The sequence below is a fragment of the Bombus pascuorum genome, chromosome 14 (genome assembly GCF_905332965.1).
Source record: "Bombus pascuorum chromosome 14, iyBomPasc1.1, whole genome shotgun sequence".
Lineage (NCBI taxonomy): Eukaryota > Metazoa > Arthropoda > Insecta > Hymenoptera > Apidae > Bombus > Bombus pascuorum.
Window position 1 is genome coordinate 3,504,315 of NC_083501.1, and position 24,940 is coordinate 3,529,254.

Genomic DNA, 24,940 nt, shown 5'->3' on the forward strand with positions numbered 1-24,940 from the left:
TGAATTACACATATTTTTAAATTTGATAGCTTTGAGCATTTTTTAATCGATTTTTAAATGAACTTGCAATTTTCAAAGAGAATTAAAAAATTTATGGAAAAGATTTATATTTTTTCGGAAGTTATAAAATGAAAATCCCTATATTGTTGAATCTGAACATCGGTTACTTGATATACTGTATTATTCAGATCTGTTGAAGCCATTGATAGAAGCTTGTATGCTGAGACGACACGTTTATTATTTCGCGAATTTTGATTATTATCTAGTGAGATGGCAGCGATTAGTTTGTTAAATCCCAAAGCTGAGTTTGCTAGAGCTGCTCAGGCTTTGGCTGTCAATATATCAGCCGCAAAAGGAATTCAAGATGTGATGAGAACGAATCTTGGGCCGAAAGGCACCATGAAGATGTATGTATATTTATTCTCACGTGCTAATTTAACAATTTATCATTTATTTAATAAATTAAAGTGAAGTATTAAAATTATGAGATATAAAATTACGAAAATTATTTTATATTTCATACTTTCCACTACTATTTGCTTGTTACATTAAAACATTGCAGTTAAGTATATTATCCTTATTAGGTAAGATCGATATTTCCGTGAAATCTCTTGTGGATAAGGAAAGAAGTATAAGTTAAATTATAATCGACAGAATGATATAATATTTTCCACATTTTCTATATTACTGTTTTTGCTTATGGTTCTAATAGCATAAATCAATTTCACTTCTTTCCCGTTCTTCTAACTAAGCTGCTAATAGTATATCTAAAATCTAATACCTAATTTTACATTGCATTTTGAAATTACATATGCTTTTCTGCAAAACTAATAATTCTGACTTATACTATTTTGCTATCTTACCAGAGAAATAACAATCTGGAAACTCAATTATGTAAATTAATAACTTAATTCTTTATATATACAATTGATCGCCAAATCAATTTTTGAAATTCAATAATACAAAATTTTTCAAGGTTGGTGTCTGGAGCAGGTGACATTAAAATCACAAAAGATGGAAATGTATTATTGCATGAAATGCAAATTCAACATCCAACAGCATCTCTGATTGCTCGAGCATCCACTGCTCAAGACGATATTACTGGTGATGGCACAACTAGTACAGTATTAGTCATTGGAGAGCTTCTAAAACAAGCTGATATTTATATATCCGAGGGTCTTCATCCTAGAATGCTCACAGAAGGTTTTGAACTGGCTAGAGTAAAAACTTTGGAAGTATTAGACTCCTTGAAGATTATGATTGAGCCCACAAAGGAAAATCTAATGAGCATTGCTAGAACATCGCTTAGAACTAAAGTCCATCCTACTGTAGCTGACAAACTAACAGAAGTCTGTGTGGATGCAATTTTGACTATTAGACAGAAAGATCAAGAAATCGATCTCCATATGGTTGAATTAATGGAAATGCAGCATAGAACTGCAGCAGATACTAACTTAGTTCGTGGTATTGTAACTGACCATGGATCTAGACATCCAGATATGCCTAAGAAAGTAGAGAATGCTTACATACTAACTTGCAATGTTAGTTTGGAATATGAAAAGAGTGAGGTAAATGGAGTAATTTAAGAAAAGAATCAATCATTTCTGTAAAATATAAATAATTCCCTCCTTTAAATAATGAAATTGTATTTATTATGAAGGTTAATAGTGGGTTCTTTTACAAAACTGCTGAAGAGCGTGAGAAATTGGTAGCTGCAGAACGTGAATTCATCGATAATCGGGTAAGAAAAATAATCGAACTGAAAAAGAAATTATGTGACGGAACGGACAAGTCGTTCGTCGTCATAAATCAGAAAGGCATTGACCCACCATCCTTGGATATGCTTGCGCGGGAAAATATTTTGGCTTTGCGCAGAGCAAAACGTAGAAATATGGAACGTTTAGCACTGGCCTGTGGTGGAACAGCTATGAATTCCTTTGATGACTTAACAGAAGAACACTTAGGATGGGCTGGACTCGTATACGAACATGTATTGGTAAGTAATTTTTAAGTAATGCAATATCTAAATGATTACATTTTACACAAAATGAAAAACATACTCTTTTATCTTTTTTATAGGGAGAAACAAAATATACATTTATTGAAGAATGCAAGAAACCAAATTCCGTAACAATCCTGCTGAAGGTAGGATAATAAATTTAATTTCTTAAATTTATATGATCTTTTTTAATTTTCAATAATTTCAATCAACTTGATAATTTGTAGGGCCCAAATAAATACACTTTAGAGCAATTGAAAGACGCTGTAAGAGATGGTCTAAGAGCTATTAAAAATGCTATTGACGATCGCGCGGTTATTCCTGGTGCTGGTGCTTTCGAAGTAGCTGCTAGTCAAGTACTCCATCAGTATAAAGAAAAAGTGAAAGGAAAACAACGCTTGGGTGTACAAGCTTATGCAGAAGCTTTACTCGTCATTCCAAAAACTCTTGGTAAATAAGATATTTCGAACTAGTAATTGTCTTTAAAAAATTATTTCGTTTCATATGTCTTAATATTTATTTTTTTATCTATCTAGCTGTAAATAGTGGATTTGATGCACAGGATACAATTGTTAAGTTATTAGAAGAAAGGTCTACATTAGGTGAAGCGGTAGGATTAGATATTTCTTCAGGTGAAGCATTGAAACCCACGGATGCTGGTATTTATGATAATTACAATGTGAAGAAACAAATTATTAATTCATGGTAAATATATTTATAAAATCTTGTTTAGATTGAAATTTGACAGTATCATATCTTTTTTCAAATACGTATTAACTTTTATTTATAGCACGATTATTGCCAGTAATCTCCTTCTGGTTGATGAAATTATGAGAGCAGGATTATCGTCTCTGAAAGGTTAAATCACACGGATCGAATGCTTCATAATTTTATGGTTCTTTCATCTAATTTAAATATTGTATTTGCACGATCTCTATTGAACCTTCTGCATAATTTCTATGTTTTTATATGCTTTTAAATAACAAAAGAATTGCACAGCGTAATAAATAAAAATGCTACTTTTAAATTAAAAAATTCGAAAATGATAAAAACGTTTATTATTTGTGAAATTTCCATCACTGATCGAGATATATATGATCACGGATTGCAAAATGGTAGTTTCGAGTACAACTTTGTACAATTAATGATTTAAATAAAAAAGAATGAAATAATCGTTTGTATAAATATCATTTTCACGGTGACGTATATTTAGACTTTGATTACTATATTGTGAAGAATGTAAAATAGAAATGACGACCACGTTATTATAAAAATCAAAAATATTTATGTGTAGTTCTATATTTACAATCTCACGATATTTACAATTTTTCTTGTAAATTAAACTACTTACAGGACACTCAGTCTTGTATTTTCATCTTACATTCGATGTTAAATGATTAATTTTAAAATTCGAGCACAGAATTCAGCGCATCAAAAGCTTTACATATTTTATTAACACGTAAAATTCTTATTTACCGATACTTTTTTAAAGCAAGACCTAAGTTTTATCAAAATAAGTTAATAAGTAAATACTTTATTATTATTACTATTATTATTATTAATACCACCAATAACGATTTTCCAGCATCGATAAACGTTAAATCTTACGTGTCAAATCTTTATTAATTTCTTATCATATCATTTAAAAATTATCCTTATCCAAATTTAATTTCACCATATTTAATTATTCCTGAGTTGATATATGCATGAGTAATATTTCCTGAAAATTGTTTAACAAATGTTTCGAGTTAATAAAACATGACAGAACGGCTCGACATTAAGTGTAAGTACTTAAAAATAACATTATTACGACATCATTATTTGTAAAAAATCAAAATATCTATACTAAGAGATTTTACATATTCCAAAATAAATAAATTTAATATTCATCAATTAGATGAATACTAATACATTTTTATTTACAGTTTCCATGTTAAAATTTTGCGTTTTGATTTTCAGAATAATTTTTACCAGCTTATAGCATGGCACGATTTGTCTCCCTATTTCACAAATTTTTGTATTGTGTTTACTTAGAAATATATGTGCAAAGTATATCTATGTACAATATCGATAAAGTCCAGATGGCAAATTTATGTTACATTGAATATAATTAAATATAATTCTTGTACATATAAAAATCTTTTCTTTTTATGTAATTCCAATTTTGCAATAAGATAACTTATAAAAGAGCAACGAAATCTTGCAGGAAGTAAAAATATTCATTCTTTTCATATTTCTCAGAATTTTTAAATATACACTAATGACGAATATAAGCACAAAATATGTAACTACGAAACGATCAAATGTAAGGATATTATCTACAATTACTCATCACAATACGACGAGAAAATCAATGAATTTTATGAAAATTCATCCATTATTATAGTATCTTTTAAGTATAACGTCACAGAAAAGCATGTATAATACCATGAGTTACTTTGGTTACTATTGATGGTACCAATAATAGTCACGCAATAAATATCTATATACCATTCATTACATTACATTAAACAGTGTCGATAGTGTGGAACACGATACGTTTCCTCCTATATTTCCATTTGTTATTTCAATTTTTTAAGTGCTGGGATGTTTCTGATATCACTCTTAACATCTTTTAATATTATCTCCGGATTGATGTTGATTAACTGCGCAAGAGTGGTACAATTTACTTTCATTCGATGCCCCCCAACTACCATATACGTGTTTAACTTGGCTAAATTAACGGGACTTTTGGGAGTGCCATAATAGGAAAACGGTTTACTTTTCGCCTCTTGCTGCTTGTCTTGTATTCTGTTACTGATAAGATATCTCGAATGTGGATTAGTCGATTTTCTAGCTACTGCCTTTATTCTATATGGTATAGCATTATGACGAAATGCACTTTTAGTCGTAGATTTTTTTGCCACTGCATTGTTTTTCCGCGGTAATTCCGACCGTAACGGGTCTGAATCTTCGTTTTTGTTGGAAATCGGCTCAAACTTCTGCCATTTCACTTTAATCATCATTTCCTCTAGCAAAGACTCATAATTTGGAATACTTTCTATTTTTAGTTCCATTTCAGAATGTTCTTCGCTGTTGTGCGTGGAGACTTCCGAAGGACAGCTAAAAGACTTGTCACAGTACTTACATTTAAACAGATTTATATGTTTGGACACGTGGTTCTTCATTACATTAATAAACATTGTGGTGAACGGACAATCAGGACAAACGTATCCTCGAGACATTTCAGTCTGTTCTTCTTTCCTGAAGTTTAATGGCAAATGCGAATGGAACATACCGTGATGTGTCTTCATTTTGATCTCAGAGTCACATAACTCGTTACACCACTGGCAAATCCAACCCTCTTGTTTCGATCCAGAACTCTCCACCTCTTGCACATTACTATGCGATTGTTGTAAATATAATTCGTAAGGACTTTCCGCTTGTATTTTCGAGCATTGAGCCTTTGCCAACGATTTTGCTGAAACGCTTATCTCTTTATATCTAAACGGATTCGACTTCGTTTTAAGAGCATCGGTCTGCGATGTTGATTCATTATGCATTATGTCCCAATGATTCTGTACCATGCTCAAATACTTACTACGGAAGGGACAATAATGGCAATAGTAAATCGATTCATCCTCTCTCGTGTCAGAAACCTGTTCCTCCTCTATATCGTTGTTGTAATCCTCAGTGATAGTAGTCCTTTTATCAAGCTCCATCTCTGTAGATTCGCTAGACGATTCAGGTGGTGATATGTCTTCGACTTTAAATGGCGAAAACGGATGATTGACATCCAAATGTTCCCAGATTTCCAACTTTGTCGCTGCAGTGAAACTACAATAAAAACATTTCACTGTATGTTTAGTCGTATGTATCCTCATGTGTATTTTGAGGCCAGTCGTATTCATAGCGGTAAAGTTGCACAAGTTGCACTTTTCTTGCGGTTCAATATTGAAATCATCAGGTTTTTCCGTGACTTCTCTTCCACATATTTGTGTCTTTCGTTTTCTTTTCTTCTTCGGAAAGTCGATTCCGTATTCCTGCCGCCAAAATTCTTCCGGCAATTCTGGTCCACCAGCTGCCGGATTTTCAACTATTTTCTCGGGACGACCGGGATGCTTAGAACGAATATGTTTTTGCATTAAACCCTCTGAGTTCGTGCTACGATCGCAGTAAGGACAGATAAATCCAAGTCGTTTTAAGTGTATCAATTGTACATGCAGTTTGAAGCCACGCCGTCCGAAGAATGTCATATTGCAATGTTTGCAGGTGAATGGCTTCTCTTCCTCTTCATCTGGCTTGTCTATATAAAAAGTTGTAATTAATTTTATATATAGTCTGTCCAACAAAATGAGGCAGTAAATGCAAATAAAATTTGATCATATAAGAGTTTCTTTTTATTTGAAGACATTTACCTTTCTCTATATCAGTAATTTTCCCAGGTTTCTTCTTTGGGGATCCACTCTCAGTGCTTACATCGGTAATGGGAACTGGATCATCTTTCTTATCCTCAGCCTGCACTTTTATGGTGTTTTCTGGAGTTTGTTCTTTGTTACTTTGCTTGTTATCAGGCTTGCTAACATTATTTCCAGTTTTAGGGGTTTTGTTTATGGTATTTTGGGTAGTTTTAGCAGAAGATGGTTTTGAATTATTTCCAGCTATGCTTGTAGTTGCAGAACATTCTGCGTCATTTGCATGTTCCTTGGCTGATAGTCCTTTCATCATCAGTGTTTGTCTCTTCAATAATGTGCTAACCTACACATTAAAATAATCAATAAAAAAATATATTTAAAATTGTTGTATAATTTCATCAATTTTTAGTAATATAATTTTTGTCAAGCGATTTACCCATTCTTCGATATCATCGTCTGGAGATAATGGTTCGTGGTTATGACGTTCCCCATTATGGTGTTTATTAAAATGCTTTAACAAGGCATTACGGTTTACAGACAAATATCCACATTCCTTACAGTGCCATCTGAAATATTTTCATATTAACCATTTGAATCCCAGGGGTCTTTGAAAAAAAAAAGGGTCGAAAAATCCCAAACAGCGCGATAGTGCTTGTCTTAATCGATTGCGAAGAAAAACAAGCGGCGCAACAGCGCTCATCATATTTGTTATTTTTATAAAATACATCTATATTATTATATATGCGTACTATTATTAAATATGCGTAGATATTTCAAGTTTTGTTCAATAAAAATTATTGAGAAGATAACAATGAAATACAAAATACCGTTAGTTGTTCATAGCGTTCAAATGTACTGGGACTTCTCGACACAAAATCTAAACAGCGCGATCGCACTGCTTCCTACTCAAACGGTTAAATAAAGGAAAAATATAACTTCGAAATAACAGAACAAAACTATAAAAGTATTTACCTTGCGTAATTCAATTCTCTGTAAAGATGATCCCTCATATCATGCTTATATTTCGTCTTAAACTGCGTACACAAAGTACAGACATACATATTACCATCTGCTTTCCCATAAGGACCAAATCTTCCGATATCCGATTCACTGAAATCGTTGTCTTCAATTGATTTAGATTTTGTTTCCGTAGCTTTTTCTGTTGTATTCGACGTACTAGTCGCAGGTTCCACTTCTGTCGATACTTTGTCACAAGACAATGACCGCTTAGATTTTTCTTTTGTTTGCTTGGTGTCATCTAATGAATTAGATTTCCCCGACTTTATTTTAGCCGGTTTAGTGACTAAGTCTGTGTCACTCTTTCGTTTTCCTAACTTTAAAGAAGATTCAGTGGACATTTCGTCTTCTTCTTCAAGAAGGATTCCGCGAATGTGTCTAATTCGAGGCATGTCTCTTCTCCAAAGTGGAGTAGTATCAAAAGGTTCTTCTTGTCCAATCTGCTCTATGTTATCTGTATTTTTCTTATTCACCCCTTTTATTCGTTGATACATTAAAATATAATCAACATTTAAATCCTTAGGGTGCTTGCTATTAATATGTTGTTCTAACATGATTTTCGCATTTGTTTTAAAGGAACACGAGTTACATTTGTATTGACTTTTCTCATCATGCGTCACAGATGTATGATTAGCCATTTCCGCTTTATACACACACTTATAGTCGCAAAAGTTACATTTCCAATGATTTCCATCCGGATCTGGTACTTCCTCTTTGACTTCTTCTTGTATGGATTGTTGACTGTTCTCTGTGTTTTCCAACTCTCTAATTACTTTCACAAAAGGTCTTTTCTCGGGATGTTTGTCAGAAAGATGTCTCTCCACAACGTGTCTAGGCAATGTTTTGTTACTATTAGAAAGCATAGAAAATGAACCAAAGAGAATAAGTTTTTTTAAACATTTGACAAGCACATGCAACGTATATTTTATTAACGTTCACTTCGCATTCTTGTCAAATGTTTCAAAAATATATTGTTCCATCTAATTTTTAAATACATCGTGCTTATAATCTGTGACCCAAACGGTGCATTATTAACAGAATGTGAGCTATAAACATCATTGTGTACCTATGATAATGATGATGGTTGCAGTGAGAACATTTATAAAGTCTGGTATCGTGCATTTTTAGATGAACGGTCATTTTATCAATTGCTATATTTAATCCTTCTTGACCTGGTGGTGGTTGTGGACAATGAGGGCACCGGAAATATTGTTCCTCGGAATGCAAAGCCTTTAAATGACATCGTAACATCGCCTCATCGACCGTTAAATAATTGCATTCAGCTACACCACACACGTATCTATTATAGGAAAACATTGCCCATTTTCATCCTTCGATTCACTCCCAAAACCCATCAAATTAAGTGAAAAAATATTGAACATTTTTGCGTGTGACAAGAATTACTCTCATTCTTGCAAGAACATCCATATTGTTATAATATTCAGTTTTAGAAAATATACCTACCTCTTATGCTCCGGTACAAATTTCGGGATGAACTCATCTTCGTTATTTTTGTTAGTCTCCTTAGATTTCCCTCCCATCCGACCATTTTGATGAGAACTACTTGCTAAGTTGACCATTTTATCAAACATTCGTTCCTTCTTATCCAAGCAAGGCACAGGATTAACGGGACCACTTTCTGGCACGCTTTCGTCTTTTGCATGCAATCGCAAGTGTCTGATGATGTTTGTACGCACTTTCGTCGTGTATGGACACACTGCACATTGCACTACACGGTTGTAGATCGCTTGAAGCGGTAAAGAATCTATTTCATCAGGACTGAAACTGAATTTCTCAGTGTCTGTTGTAGCCTTCTCAGCGCCTTTTTCACTTGACTTTGTATTATTTTTACGCTTCTTTCTTTTACGATCTCCATTGTAACGCTGTACAAAAATAAACAAAATATTTATACACATATAATTTTGTGCTTTTGCGACATATTGTATAAAATGTACTTACAATAGGTTGTACGATGAACAACCCATCAACGGATGGATTTTTTGGATCAGCCGGAACTAATTTACTATATGCACATTTATGTTTCACCTTCATATGCGCCATTGCTTGATAACCCACTGTACATCTCATTTTGCACAATGAACAACCAAATCGTTTTAGTCCATGTGATTTTATATGCTCTAATAAAAATCCAACTTTCAAGAAATGTTTACTGCAATGAGCACAGGTCAAGATTTTATTCTCGCTCCCCAAAGAACATTCTTTTAGATGCGTCTTTAACTGAAGAGCAGTTTGTGAGCTATAATCGCATGTTTCATAGCCGCACTTGTATAACTGTGTCCCTGAGAAACCAGTGTCTTTAATATCATCTAGAGTTAAAGGTTTATCTGTTTTCGTGGTGGAATCTTCCTTAGCATCGCAAGATGCAATTGAATCTCCGATATCACTGGAAGATTGTTCTTTTATATCCTTTTTTGGAGTTATATTTTGTATCTCACTTACGTCAATGTTATCCTTTTTGTTCGATTCGGATTTTATATTTTTTACTGGAATAACTTCCGTATCGTCGATATCTACAATTTCAATGTCGCTATCTTCCATTTTACATTCCGTAGCAGATGAAGTATTCATGTGAGATATATTAATAGAATGATTGACTTTTTTCAGGAAATCAGGGTTATCCAGTAAATTGATATTTATAAATTCGTCGCTGCAATCAAAAGTTTCTTTGGAAGTTTCTGTTGGCTCTACAGAGCTTTTGTCAGCCAGAATATTGGTCTTTTTAGGTTTATCTAATAAACTTTTGTCTGTGGATTCTCCATTCGAAACCTGAGTTGCCAAAACGTCTGAATCATTCATTAAACAACTTTCGAATATCTTGCTCACTGCACTATCGTCGGAACTCTCATTTAATGATTTTTCATGTTGTGAGGTTTTAGGACTGAGAGAGTTATTTGAATTAGTGGCATTTCCAAATAACCTCGAAAAGGATTTATTTAACGCCTCGTTTTCGTCCTTGTTCAACAAATTTACATCATTAGATACTTGAGGAAAAACTGTAGCGTGAGACGAAGACGTGTTAACAATGTCTGTATCAGCTTCTTTATTGTGCTCGCCTTCGTTCTCCAGGTCAATCACTTCTTCTGTGATTTTCAAAGCGTCATCCAATGTTCTTATAATTAATTGCTCCATCACGTCTTTGTTTCGTATTGGCTGAAATGTAACATTTAAACTGACATTCATAAAATATTGATTTATTTATGATTTAATTCATTGACAAAATTATTTTACCTGAAGAGGAAGAGTTCGTTCAAGAACCTGTGGTAATCGATTGCAATGAAACGTGCTCAAATGATTATGCAGTTCGCTCAAATGGTCCGAGCCATTCAAACAATACAGACATTGAAACTTGTAAAACCCATGCATTCTATAATGCTATAAAATTTAATTTCATAAGAATGATTATACAAATTTAGTAACCGTTAATCAAATAACTTAAGAATATTACCGTCATTAATTGATCGATTTTCATGCAAGTAGTACGACACACGTGACACTTATAGCCAGAAGGAAGCGTTCCATGTTTATTTTTCAAGTGCGCTATAAAAGATTCAGGAACAAAGAAGAACTTCCCGCAATCTGTAAATGTATTTTCATGAGTTCAATTTTTCATTCAAAGATGATAAATAGCGTAATATTACATAACGTTATTCGTTCAAAGAAGACAAATAATGTAAATATAAATTATACCATGTTGGCACACGTAAGGATATATGGTGTCGTGTCGATTAATTTCTTCTTTTGATGGTATCTCTTTTATAGGATTACCAAGTAGGAGACCACGATTTCTAGGATGAGTCATTATCTGTAAATAAAAATCAAATGTGTGTCAAACATAAAAATTAATTGTCTCAAAAAATTACAATACTACAAAATGTATCGTCATACCTGATGTATTTGCACGTAAGAAGGTACAATAGCTCTATAAAAACAGTACATGCACTGGTAACGGCAATACGCGTGTTTTTCATCGATATGCGTTTTCATTTGATTCCAATCCTCCAATATCATGTAACAATAGGCGCATTTCTGATAATCAAATGGCGGTGGCTTCATTGTGTTTTGATTTACGTGTTGAAGATAGTGCTGATGATATGTAGATAATACATCAGTGCTAAAGCGGCAATCACGTGCCATGCACTTGTACAAATGAATCAATTTAGTAGCCTTCAACATCGCTTTGTATGCATCCGCGGATTTTAATTTAGCTGCCGGGACTGTGGCTAAAGGTTCTTTTGGTTTTATTAGAGCTGGCGTTCGAACAAGTTTGACGATTTTGTAATTCAAATTCTGCGACGATTGCGACGAAGTCACTAAAGGCAATTTACTATCTATTTGAATAATTGTTGATTTTGGAGCAATTGGAATGAAATTGGAGGTAAGCTGTGTGGTGGTTACAACTGGAGAAGGGGATAGACTCTTCACTGGAATTAGTTTTACTGTTTCTGGTGCGGATTGCACTGTCTGTATATTCCTCGTTAATGTCTGCGTAATAGATACAGCATTAAATCTCTTTAAAATTAGAGGTGAATTAGACTTTTTCAGTAAAGATACCCCCTTGCTTTTTATGGGACTATCTTTGGGGACAGTTTCAACTGCTTTTCTTATATCATTTATCTGTAATGATAATAAAAGGAAAGTTGTACATGCATAGTTTGAAACAAGTGAAAAAATTTCGAGTAAATATGTAATGACTTACAATGGGACTTTCGGCGCCATCAGCTCTTGGTGCAAGACTAACTACATTTTCGATTTTCAAGAATGAACACTCTTCTTCAACATCTGATTTCAACATGGAATCCATTGTATCTGAAGTACTGGATTGACTCGCATCTAATATATAAAATACTTTCGTAAAATGCCAAACAATGATTCATATATCATTTTAGTATTTATATATTTATACATACCATTCTTTATTAGAGATAGATTTTCTTGGACGTCTAAAAGCTGCATGGGTACCGACAACATATCTCCACTTAGACGTCTCAAACGGATCAAGTTCTTAGGTGGATTACTATCGTCAAGCGAATTATGCGATATTTCGTGGAATCTACTTTCCTTTTTCCCGACAAATTTTTTAATACTAGATATAGGAACGACATCTGGTGGTTTGGGAATAGACCCAAAAGGAAACGCTCTTTTAGAGTCTTCAGGTTTAGAAGAAGTTTCATCTTGTTTTGTAGCTTGAAGTTGAGCAGCAAGTCTCTGTATAGTGGTAAACATTGGATCTTTACAAGATGCATTCATACTTGAAGTTTCCTTCAAGATCATATTAACATCAGTAGGCAGTTCACTATCTGATTGTTCGCTACTAGAATCAGAGTCATAAATAGGAGCACTATGCCTCATATTTTCATTATCACTAGTTTCTGCGTCGCTTTCTTCATTCTTCTTTGTATCCAATATTGCCAATGGAACCTTGGCCATTGAATTTGTTAGATTTGTTTCAGATGTAGACTTTGAATTACATTTTGTGCCAAATGATTGTTTTTGTGAAGTACTATCCTCAAGTTGTTTATCATTTGAAGTTCCTTCAGTCAATGATAGGTTTTTCTCTGAATCTACCAGTGAAAGAATTTCAGAGTTACAAGGTAATTCAGTGGTATTACTTTGATTGACAGGTGGCATTGATGAAGTTGGTGAAGTCATAATATTAATTGGACTTTTATCTGAAGAATTTGATACTACATTTGGATCAGTTTCGTTATTTGCTGCTGTTAAATCAGTCTTCATTTTATCCTTCAATTTATCTATAATGGACAAACCTTTTTTAGATGCATCTCTTTGTAATTTAATGCCAATATTTTGAATAATTTCTTGCATTTTCTTTTTACGCTCGAGCTGAATTTCTACTTCCTTTTTTTCCAACTCTGGTGGACAAACGAATACATTCAGATTTCCTGATGGTAAATTGGAATCCATATCCATTTGTGGTGATTTCTTGTTTTCGTCATCAGTAGTAACTCGTGGTTCAGAATGATTCTCTTCTTGATGTTTAACTTCAGGTACATCTTTTATTTTCTTATCCCCGTCATCAGACATTTTATCCTTCTTTATCGCTTCTATTTCAGTGATATCATCGTCATTCTGTTCAATCAGTTTTGCTACTTCATTTACTGATCCTTTCTTTGAATTTGTCTGGGTTATTTCTAGCTTTATCTTTTTCTCTGGTACATCAACTTGTTCATCAAATTCTTTTTCAACTACATCTAAGGACATGTTTATCTTAACAATTTTAACATTCAAATCGTCCTTATGCCATAGATTAACATGTACCTCCACATTGGACTTCTTTAATTGAACGAAATTACAACATGAGCATAAATAACCATAAATGCGATTTTCAGCAGGTATTTCATCTTCAGTTATGGCTTCAACAAAAGTATCTTTGAATTTGCGACATACTTTATAATAATGAGTTCTCATAGAGGATTTAGCTACAGTTTGATAAGGACAACTATTGCATCGAAACCTGTATTCTCCTGTGTGAGTAGTACAATGTTCATAAAATGCTTCCATTGCAACCTTGGCAGCTCCTTCACTAAACAAAAAGCAAAACCTGCAACGAAATTTACAGATTTCCTCTGTAAGAGGTTCCATTGATGAATTTTCTACATTATTGTCATTCGCATTTTGAATAGCTAATAGAGCATCCGACTGTTTCAATCTGGAAATCAGAATTTCCTTTCCAGGATGGCTTAATTTGTAATGGTGAACAATATTTTTACCAGTGAACACACAGAGCAAACAATTGTACTTTTCTTGTCCTGTCCAAACATAATCAATTAATTTTTTTACATCTAACTCAGAAAAAGATCTATCTAGATCAGTTTTATTCTTAACGACGGTCTTTTCAACGTTACGGTTGGTTTGTTCGTTATCTTTTTCCAATAACTGTTCATTAGGACAAACTTTACTTAAAGAAGATTTTTTCTTCTCTGTAGGGTCAGATGTTATTATGGATACCTCTTCTTTCTTGTCTTTTGAATTATCTTGAAGAATCTCACTAGAATTAGTATCTTTAACATCATTCTTAAACTTCTTTGGAATATTTTGCTTTGTATTATTGGGTGAACTACTGTCTCTGCTTGTTGTATTTTCTAAAATAGTATCTCCTTTGTTAGAAATATCTATTTCAGAGCTAGCATTAAGCTCACAGTCGCCCTTGGAAGATGAAGCTGTAAGAGTCTTCTTCCTTTTCTTTTTGGACAAAATACCCATCTGCCAATTACACTTTTTTTTCTTCTTCTTCGCTGAAGACTTCTTCATGCTTGATTCAGCCGGTAATTGATCGCTAACATCATCATCGACGTCTGCATCGCTTTCTTTGTCCACTATTGATGAGTCCTTATCTGCATCATTCTTTACTGGTGCTAACCCCACTAAAATGTTACTCAATAACTTCTCATTACCACTAGTATCCATTGTAGTTGAAATAACGCCTGCCTTTTTGCTAGAAGTTATGCTACTTGACATAGAAATATCAGATGTAATACTTTCTTCATCAGTAAATTGAACATCATCTTTACTTTCATTCAGCAGTTCGTTTCCTTTCTTCCTTGTAGACTTTTTAGAAGATGTTTGAACATTCTTCTTCTTCTCTGTTTGTTCTACTGCCTCAGATTCAGACTGCTTATCGGGATGAATTGAAATGTCCACAGCTGCAGCCAGTTCAGACACATCTATTCCAAAACTCTCATCAGATGAGCTATCGAACATCACTTTAGAACATTCCAATTTAGAAATGTTTGTCTTCTCAACTACGACTCGTGGTTCTTTTATCGTTTCCTTATTAATACGTTTGCTTCGCCTTAGTACCTCAGAATCTTCATTAGATGTTTCTTGATTAGACAATGAACTAGAATTTTGAATTAGCTCTGTTCTCAGCGCCAATGGTTGATCCTCTTCACTATCTGAACTTTGATTATATTGTTTTGAATGTTGTCTAGTGATTCTTTGCACCTCTTTCTTTGATTTACCTTTAGACTTACTTAATTCATCAGAAACACGTGATTTTATAGATTTCTTTTGCTTGGACGAAACCACAGTGTCTTCTACATCAGAATCTACATCCAAATCACATTTATTCAATTCGTCCTTCTTTATGCTCGTAGTACTTTGATTGGAAGTACTCGTGCCTGCATTATTTTGATTTTCTTTTTGCGTTCTACATAATCGATAACCAGTTGCTGCCACAACATCATCACTGATGAACATTTCCCTAATATCTTCTTGCAACATCTCCAGGGAGTTCCTCCTCTTTGCTTTGGCTTTTGGTACCTTTGAAACAACCTCTTTATCTTCAGCCAATTCATCCTTGGTGATCTCTTTAGGTGTTTCTGGAACACTTTTCTCCTTGTTTATATTTATTTCATCTTCATTTGACTCCTTCTTCTCTTCAGCAACGTTTTGTGTTTCTACACGTGCAATCTCTTCTTTAGTGGTAGCATTTTTAGGATCTGATCCTTTTTTCAAAAGATCTAAAGATTCAATATTAGGAGTTACTTTCGCAATATTTGTATTTGTCTTTTCTTCCTGGTTATCCATTGATGTATCTTTAATCAATTCTTTGTCCGCCGTTTCTAGAATACCAAGCCTTTCAGCAAGAGACTCTTCATCGGAACTATCCGAAAAAATTACTCGTCGCTTCTTCCTCGTCTGAACTTTCTTCGTCTCAGGAGTATCATCTTTATCCGAACTGCTACTCTCTGATTCTGATTCAATGATCCTTTTGATCTTCTTCAACTTCTTTGCCTGCAATACTTCTCCCAGCTTTTGCATGAATTTCGCGTGTTCGACGAATTTCTTTCCCTCACCAAATTCAAACGATTTTCTAATTAGAGCTTCTATCCATTCCTGAGTCATTTCGCCTTTTGACTTGGATCCTTCTATTTCCTCTTTCTTAGATTTCTCAATATTATCAGGTGATTTGGTGGAGGTAGTACTGATAAAATCTAATTCAGAAATATTGACATTCCTATTCTCTTCTACAGGAGTCTCCCTAAAACTGTTATCTTCTTTCAATTCCTCTTTTTTATTAGTGACTATATTACTTTCCAATTTTATTACATTTAAATTTTCAGGGGAAACACTCTTATCGCTGCTACTGCTCACTTCCACAGTTGCGTCTTCCTTGTCTTTTTTAACAGCTTTACTTGCTTTATCCTGTTTTTCCAAAGGACACTCTTTAATTTCCTCAGAAATGTGACTCGACGTGGGCGACTCTGATGACTCGCTACGTTTTATTTTAGGAATCTTAAAATTTTGTAAACAATAGCCTTGTGCAGACTTTGCCTTTGTGTCGATAACTCCGTATAAACTCTCCAAAGGTGACTGCATCTTGTCTTTAGTTGTTTTCTCTTGTGTATGTTTAGTACTATTTTCCGTGTCCACGCGTTTATGGCTATCAATTGGCTTTGGAGGAGATTTGGGTTTTTCCTTGATCTTCCTGAACATTGATGTTGCAGTCGCTGATCCCGTCGAACGTTTTCTGGGATCCCTCTCATTGAAACTACTATCTTTACCTTTGTGAGATGGGAAATGTTTATCCTTAGCCAACCGAGGATCCCTCACCGAGGTACTATTATCCCTCGACTGGTTGGAGCCTTGATTATTTACATTGTGCTCCATACGTACTCTTGGATCGCGGTCAGATATGTTTCTAGCGTCCCTGCCGAACCTATTACCGTTATCCCGCTCACTATGATTGTCTCTAGGACCAGACCTACGAGTGTCACGATTGAAATTATTTCTAGATTCTCCTCTATTTCTTTCATTGTAATACGTGTTACGCCCTCTACCATTGCGGTCCCTGTCTCTGTTCCAAGGACAGGGAGTGCTGGGCCTCGGATACGATCCTGAAGGACCTTCTGTAGGCCCCATTACACCACAAGGAACTTCGTTCTCTGGTCTATATGGTACATCATTTGGTCGGTTAATGGGAGAATCCCATGGTTGCCTCTGGTGAGGATATTCCATTCCTCTATCAAAAGGCGGCTCATAAGACCTATTTTCTCCCTGAAAGTTCCTGTACTGTGACCCAACAGGGAACCTCGTAGGTGATATTAAAGGCTGTAAGGTAGGTACATTAGGTACATCCACATTGGGTATATCGTCTGATCGTGGAATATGATTCATATCCTGAGATCTTGTATTGGGACTCATTAGAGGTCTAATACCAGTGTTCATGTTTGGGGGGAACTGGTTAGGCCTTATCTGGCCTTCGTTCATTTGATGAGGATCCATATGAATGGACTCTCTATTGGCACCTACGTTCCACATCTCTTGGTGTGGCATACTTATTGGATGTGGATACGTTTGAGCAGGAGAACTAGGCATACCGCTAAAATTGGAAGACGATGGCCACTGGTTGCTGCAATAATCATTCGTATTTACGGGTGGGTGCATGGAAGGCCAATGGCCTTGGTTCGTTACTTGTCTATTGAAGTACTCGGGTCCTTCCATTCTGAACTCGGTGTCTATCCTAGGTGGCACAATCTCAGACGCAATGTTTCCCTGACGTCTCTGATACAACACAGTGTTTCTGTCATCCGGCTTGGCCGAACCGCCATGATGTATCTGATTGGACATATCGTCGTCGGATCGACAGTGTATGGTGTGCACGTTAGGTTTGTCTATATCATGGCCCTGGTTGTCACGCAACTGGCGAGGATGGCGCTCGTAGTTATCCGCAAAACGAGGCTCTGTCTTGGAACTAGGTGAAGATGGTACATTTCTGTTGTCGACAGACGTAGTCGTCATAAACGAATTAGAACCATGACCTAAACTACCTTGAGGTGATCCTTTAATTTCACCAGACTTGAGAGGGTCAACTTTTGAGCCACTGGGTAGACATTTCCTACTGGTTAACTTAACTATATGCTTGTCTATCTCTTCCCAACGTCTCTCACTCTCGCTATCAATATCCTCTTGTGTTAGCAGAAATGATTTAGATGCCTTTGGATCCTTAACATTCCCACCTAGTTCCTGTTTATCCTTCTTGAATTTATCTGAATCCTCTCTTAATCCATCACCCTTCTTTTCCATCTTGCTGTCATCTTCCTCGTTCAACAACTCAGCCAGATCTTCCATGGACAATGGCGGTTCTGTAGAAACGGGAGGTGGTGAGAGCAACAATGGTGCTGATGGTTTGGAACCAGGCCTTGAAATTTCCTTTGACCGAAGTGGAGTGTTCTTACAAAGTTTTGGGAACAAAATCTCCAAATCTGGTGACTTCAACTGTGCATCAGGCATATTAACAGCTGATTCAGGGCTAGATTCTGACGAAACCTGATCCATGTTTGCTCCCATCATTCGATTCTTTTCTAACACCGACGACAATCTTCTGGAACCGCCCAGAGAGGGGACTGGCACGGTTTGTATTTGTCGAGACGGGTGCATCGATATGTGAGATCTGCCATCGTTCACCTTTGGAGACAGATTACTTTCAACCATTTTGGTTACAGTAACACCATCGTGGCTAGAAGTAATAATCGTCTGCCAATTTTTGTTCCTCGAGATGTGATTTTCGTTCTCCTCGAGCATATCCCATTCGACGAACGACACATTATCCCCGTTTTTAGACAAACACTGTGGCGAGGAAGGTACATCGTTACTCGTCCTCTCTGTAGGTATGATGATGGGAGCTTTGGTTGGTAAAGTTTCTATGGGGTCGGGAGAGGCTGGTTTGCTGTCAGATTTGTCATCGAAATCTAGACTGCGTTCAGTAGGAATTATTATCGGCGCTACTTGAGAACCCGAGTCCGGACTAACCGGAGGAGTTGGACTGGCTGGCGTCTCGTGGATCTCTCGGTCTTCCATTACATCTTCTGTATGAGGCTTTACATCTTCAAGCGTACTGAAAGGGATTTAATCGACGTTTTACAATATCTTATCTTAGTAATATTTCGTCTTACAATATATATTATCTGTTATATAATAATAATAGTACAATGAAATTTCTGCTTAACAATGATGTTCGAATTATGAACAGTGAACATCAGTTTTACAAAATTGAATATAGGTTTTGGTTTACTTTTAATTTTAGGAATACATCGATATATCGTGTACAATACATAATAATGAACTTAAAGTTATATATGAGTAGTTGTTAAATGAATTTTTGTACAAATTGTGTGAGTGATATAATACTTACTTTGAACATTGTGCGGAACTAGATTCGCTTTTCTTGTGCGGAAAATGCAATCCGGGCGTATTTCCCTGAAACTCGTGTCAGATTAGAATGATTAAAATAACAAAAAAAATACATGCACTACGGAAGCCTGAAAACATACAGAAGTGTAAAGAAAAGAAAATAAAAAGGGATCATCCGAAGCAACTACGTCTGTTCAAAGAGGAGGAACCAAAGAGAAAGTAATGACTGTACATTGATCATTTTTCTACGAACATCAACTAATGATATAATATTTTTTATATTTTACATCATATTACAGTTATAAATAATTTCCATGAATTTTCATAATAAATTCCATAAATTTTTTATAGTTCTAATTTTTAACATTTTTTACATAATGAAATCGTAGAAATGCCATTAGAAAAAAGCGGTGTATAGAATGCAATACAAATCATTTCGTAAAAATGTGAACACCCAGTTTCTATTGATAAAATATAAAAGATAAGGAGGACGATGCAACAGTTATGATTTGCTCTATCAAAGCACGGTGACAATACCCGCGGCATTTGAAATGCGGCATTTGAAATGCGGCATACGAAATAATATAAAAGAGCCGTTTGTTGAAGAAACATTATTATTTCTTCATTATTGTTTCAGTTTTTTAAATATAGATACACCAATTTAAACATTGTATAAATAGAAATCTTTATGCGCATATGTATAGTTATCATTCATATATTATACATATACATATAATATTCGAAGAAGAACTAACGGAAGAACTTACAAACATTCTCGTTTATATCTTTCTTCTGTGAATATAGTGCAAATTAGTATCATACAGAGCATAAAGCCAAGTGCTAGTTTTTGATTCACTGAATCTGTAAATCGAATAGTAATTTGATTTGACTAATATTTATTAATTCTAAAGCTAAAAGCTACAACTAAAATTCTTTTAGGAATTGATATTTTAAATAAATAATTCAGTGCACCAAAAATATAAGACAAATGTGTAATACGATGATTAATATATCTACCTTTTCTACTTTGTTGTGTAACTTCTGTAGAACGTCTTCACATCGCTGCAACGTCTCAATCTTCAGCCTATTTTATCGATAACAGTATGATTAATTGTATTTTGGATTTTACACCTTTCTGGTTTAAAATGTAACTCTAGATTTATGACAATATTGTATACTTCGTAGTTTTTGCAATAAAATACGCGTAATAAAAGATATAAACAGATGAAAATTTTATTCTCTATGAAAATAAATAAAAATTGTAGAAATAAGAAAATTAAAAAAATTTGAACGTTCAAAAATTCAAAACTTAAATGCTTGAAAATTCGATACCACAAAATTAAGAAGTTCGAAAGCTTAAAAATCTAAATTAAAGGAATTCTGTCCGATTTCGGTTTTGTTTAAAATTTTAAGTTTCAGCGCATAGAATGTCACCAAAACGCTGCGTTGATTAAAAACGAATGTTTTATTTCATGACTGCGAAACATACTTCCTCTTGCTATTCGATAGGATCCCATGTAGACTTTGCATTTTCTGCAGTTGTACTTCTCGCGATTTGTCCTTAACGTTTTGCAGTCGCTCTATCATCGCTTCCAAAAACGGAATGTACTTTTGCATCTCAGCAAATTTCTTATCATATTCGTCCATTTTGTTTGATGTGTATCGCTCACCTGTACCGGGAGAAGAAAATCTTTATGCTTACAAATATTTCTCGACTATTACTAGTTACATCATTCACTTTTTTCCGACTTTTATTCATTTACTTATTCAAATGAAACTTATTTATGCCTTACAGAAATTCATACTTCATTCGTTAACATATTATAATTTATCGCTTAATATTTGTTTACAATACGTCCAGCTTAAATATCCAACCTATTTCTTTATTTATTTTACCATATTTACAAATAATAGAAATTTATTCTGTTTGTGATCACTTGTGTCTTTATATTACAATTACGCGTTAGTGAATTTTCTTCATTAATATTGGTAACACTGCCTTCGTATTGTATCGCTTTTTTTTATTTGATTTCGATTTCATTGTTAAACGACCAATAAAAATTGTTCAAATTTGGAATTTAAAGAGATAAGAAGTATTACATGTTCACTAATAATTCCAAAATTTATGCGACAATTTAACACTGCACTGGAGTTAGCCGCCAAATTTAACTGTAAACGTACTAAGTCGCTTATGTAATTCGAACTTCTTTATGTTTAATAAATAAATAATTATAACAAATAATTAACAAATAAACAATACATAACTAATAAAAAATAATAATTAATAAAAGTAATTAATTAATAATAAATAATTGACGCTACGTTACTAATAAATTATTGGAATAACACTTTAGATATAAAGTGATGAAAATACAACTCATTCAATTAATAAAAAGGAATTTTCATTATTCTTCGACTGTGTAACTTCATCTGTCTTCAGTCTGTCATTTTCTCTACACTCTTCCCGCACTGTAATACAATCCACCATGAAACATAATCCTTTTTAGTTATGTAAGTACTAATATTTCATTCTAAGTAAGAATATAACACCTGCCAATCATACTGCTCCATTTCTTTAAACTTAAATTGTAACTTCATTTTACATTTTTACAAACGAGTTATGATCTTCATTTCTCCAGGATTTTGTTCTGAGATTATTTTAACTTGTTACTATCCATGGTCACTCTCACAGGTAATCAATAACGGGAATAATGAACGACATATAATGCGTGTGTACAACAAAAAAATATAGCGATCCGTATGTACTTTATTCTCGATAGTTTATTCTCGTACACTATGAATAATCTTACTTATACAAACATTATGGTATATAAAATATACAATTTCAATTTATATTAATCGATCGATCACCGAACTTAAATTGTCACGTTCAATTAACTACGTCGCTCTATTGATGATTTAAGTACACTGAGAACATAGTAATTTGAAATATGGTATACCTTCGTGCAATATACGACCAGGAAACTATTTAATCACATTGATGCAATCCACTTCTGTAATTCTTCCTCGAAAGTACTCCTCACGTAACTTGCAACACTATTTACGACAAAGAACCACGTGATCACTTTTCATATCGAACTTCATCATTCATGAATTTCATATCGAAATTCATTCGAACCGTTAGAAAAAGACAAAAATCAATTTGTCAGATTTACTGGAGAATATAATTAAGCAACATTGGTTGTAAATTCCATGATGTTTATGCTCAGTAATTGCACCGCACATGCGTGCTAAGCATTCGTTGACAAATTTATAACTCTAGTTACATTTTATTCGTTTGGTATAAAAAGGAAGGACTTCGAGATCTTTGCCATTTCTTTATATACCAATTTTTCGCGGAATGCCAAACCAATAACTTTAATCGAATTATTCAACGAATAACGCACTTGTACACACTGATTGAAAAATATTTCAAAACTTAGACACGAAAATCACAATCAGGAACAGCTGACGGTTAAATGCATTGCAGCTACGTGTCAGGTCAGAATTTCATTGGATTTTCCAGTATCCAAGAAAAGGAGATATGTACGTCCCATTTAATGGGCAATAAATCACATCAAAACTGTCAGACCTAATCAATTTGCTTTGAATAGATCACTTCTCAGGTAACTACGGTCGTACAGAGCTTATTTTCAAACTGTTAATATTGTTCCGTACGTACCGTGTTTCGTGTTCGTACTCTATTGTAAACTTGAACATGTGACGTATTCAAAGAAGTGGATAAGAAACATCTCTGAGAGACATTTCTCTTGTTACATTTTTTCCAACATGCGTAGTTTCATCATCATCTTGAAAGTGAGAGGAAGTAGATGGAAGCACGATCAAGAAGATTTGAAATTATCGGTAGATAGCAGCGCAGTAGCAAATATGGCCGAACGACATTATACGACATTGTTCGGTATTATTCTGCCTCACTTAAGACTTTCCGACATAAATTATTCACAACTGTCACGATTTTTTATTACTATCAAGTAATCAGAATGATATTTGGTAGGTATAGTTTCATATAATGATCGTGGGTCGATGATACTGCAAAGTATTTCATTACATTGGTAACTTATTGCAACGTATCTTAAGATCGCATTTCTGAAAATGGGTTCCAGAAGAACATTCTGAATAAAAATCTCTTTGCTTAGATTGTAGTATTTAATTACGGTTAATGTTATATAACATTAATATAAAATTAAATTTCATTGTTAATAAATAAAAATCACGTATTGAATTACGAATGATACTAACGGAAATGCTCCTAGTTGGAAGAGCACTAATAGTGTTCTTGTTAGTAAAGAATACTAACAATAATTATAACTGCATATTTACGTCTCAGTAAAAAGAATATGTAATAAAGTACATATGTGTTAACTTTTTTGATATTCAATTGGATGCGACTAACTTAAATAATGTAATACTTCATAGTTATCAACTGAATAGTATTAAGTACAATGGAGGATATAAGAAAAATATAATAAACTTCTAAAATATATCATAAAAATTGCCCGTAAAAAGTTAATGGAGCGAGAAAATTTAAAAATATAAATAAAATGGAATTATATTTTTATACATTTGTATGAGAATTGTATTTTATATATTTTTTTATACTTTTATAAGGATCTATATGCTTCGAATTTCGATCTTATCATATGCAAAAGATGCATTATAATTCGCATTCCCGAGTTGTCATGACCTTTCTCTTTTCAATTGCTTCTCAATCTGTCTTCATTTTTCTTATTCTCTTTCACTTTTCGTCGATTATGACATTCGAGCCATTCAACGTATGATTTTCGACTACGATCTTTTTTTATATAACTATTTTTTACCTCAAAACAATTAAATCTCAAAAATTGCTTTGAACATCTCGTATGACATTATATAAAAGAAAATATTCCACTGCGTTTAATCACCATATTACTTTCTAAAAAATAAGTTGTAGTTCCCCGATAAGCAATTTTTGAATTCCACAATGATAACGATTTACGCATTTTCTTAATATGTAGTTAACGGATTTGTATCCTATTCCTTACCAAAGAATAGATATTTTATCTACGACGACACACCTGATAAAACATTACACAGCAGAATATCGCCTTCTGCATTGATCTTCTCTCGCCTTTCGAATCCTGCGTATTGAAAAAATCTTAGCACAGCTGAACCGGACCCGAGACAAAAGTACGAAATCCCGAGTATCCCGAAGTCATTAATGCACGTTTATGTGCACACACTGCATGGAATAGCTTTAACTCTCTCACAATGTCGCAGTTACGATGGAACTGACACTTTTTTTCAAGTTCTGCAGCGCGCTCTATAATTCTGCATCACGAGCTAGAGGAACTAGACT

The 24,940-nt window shown here is 34.1% G+C and overlaps 2 protein-coding genes across 9 annotated transcripts; one reads left to right on the forward strand and one right to left on the reverse strand.

Annotated features, from left to right (window-relative positions):
- Positions 1–173: 173 nt before the first annotated feature.
- LOC132914209 (T-complex protein 1 subunit zeta) lies at positions 174–3,282 on the forward strand. The gene is made up of 7 exons (XM_060973117.1): positions 174–407; positions 977–1,568; positions 1,661–1,996; positions 2,080–2,145; positions 2,227–2,449; positions 2,536–2,704; positions 2,790–3,282. The coding sequence occupies exons 1-7, from the start codon at positions 271–273 to the stop codon at positions 2,860–2,862; spliced, it is 1,596 nt and encodes a 531-aa protein (XP_060829100.1). The 5' UTR covers positions 174–270; the 3' UTR covers positions 2,863–3,282.
- LOC132914197 (uncharacterized) lies at positions 3,262–24,823 on the reverse strand. Of its 8 annotated transcripts, XM_060973072.1 has the most exons (19): positions 24,660–24,823; positions 23,267–23,393; positions 22,545–22,641; positions 21,074–21,254; positions 20,602–20,668; positions 19,586–19,656; positions 12,339–19,288; positions 12,128–12,261; positions 11,317–12,045; positions 11,119–11,233; positions 10,877–11,007; positions 10,660–10,803; positions 9,370–10,581; positions 8,875–9,293; positions 8,477–8,710; positions 7,366–8,241; positions 6,830–6,959; positions 6,397–6,736; positions 3,262–6,284 (listed from the first exon to the last, which is right to left on the reverse strand). In XM_060973072.1, exons 4-19 carry the CDS (start codon positions 21,229–21,231, stop codon positions 4,561–4,563), a joined length of 13,434 nt encoding a protein of 4,477 aa, XP_060829055.1. In that variant the 5' UTR covers positions 21,232–21,254; positions 22,545–22,641; positions 23,267–23,393; positions 24,660–24,823; the 3' UTR covers positions 3,262–4,560. The 8 variants fall into 8 exon arrangements, with proteins under 8 accessions (XP_060829055.1, XP_060829057.1, XP_060829059.1 ...); XM_060973074.1 differs by lacking the exon at positions 22,545–22,641; XM_060973076.1 differs by lacking the exons at positions 22,545–22,641; positions 23,267–23,393 and having other exon boundaries at positions 19,586–19,650.
- Between the last annotated feature and the right edge of the window lie 117 nt (positions 24,824–24,940).

What these genes read in the sequence shown, in the direction of transcription:
- LOC132914209 (XM_060973117.1), top strand. Translation starts at nt 271, where the DNA reads ATGGCAGCGATTAGTTTGTTAAATCCCAAAGCTGAGTTTGCTAGAGCT. An exon ending in TCGTATACGAACATGTATTG is followed by an intron (nt 1,997 to 2,079) that starts GTAAGTAATTTT and finishes TCTTTTTTATAG; the next exon opens with GGAGAAACAAAATATACATT. An exon ending in CGTCATTCCAAAAACTCTTG is followed by an intron (nt 2,450 to 2,535) that starts GTAAATAAGATA and finishes TTATCTATCTAG; the next exon opens with CTGTAAATAGTGGATTTGAT.
- LOC132914197 (XM_060973071.1), bottom strand. Translation starts at nt 21,231, where the DNA reads ATGGACGAATATGATAAGAAATTTGCTGAGATGCAAAAGTACATTCCG. An exon ending in TCTATCTCTAATAAAGAATG is followed by an intron (nt 12,262 to 12,338) that starts GTATGTATAAAT and finishes TTTATATATTAG; the next exon opens with ATGCGAGTCAATCCAGTACT. An exon ending in ATGGCGCCGAAAGTCCCATT is followed by an intron (nt 12,046 to 12,127) that starts GTAAGTCATTAC and finishes TTATCATTACAG; the next exon opens with ATAAATGATATAAGAAAAGC.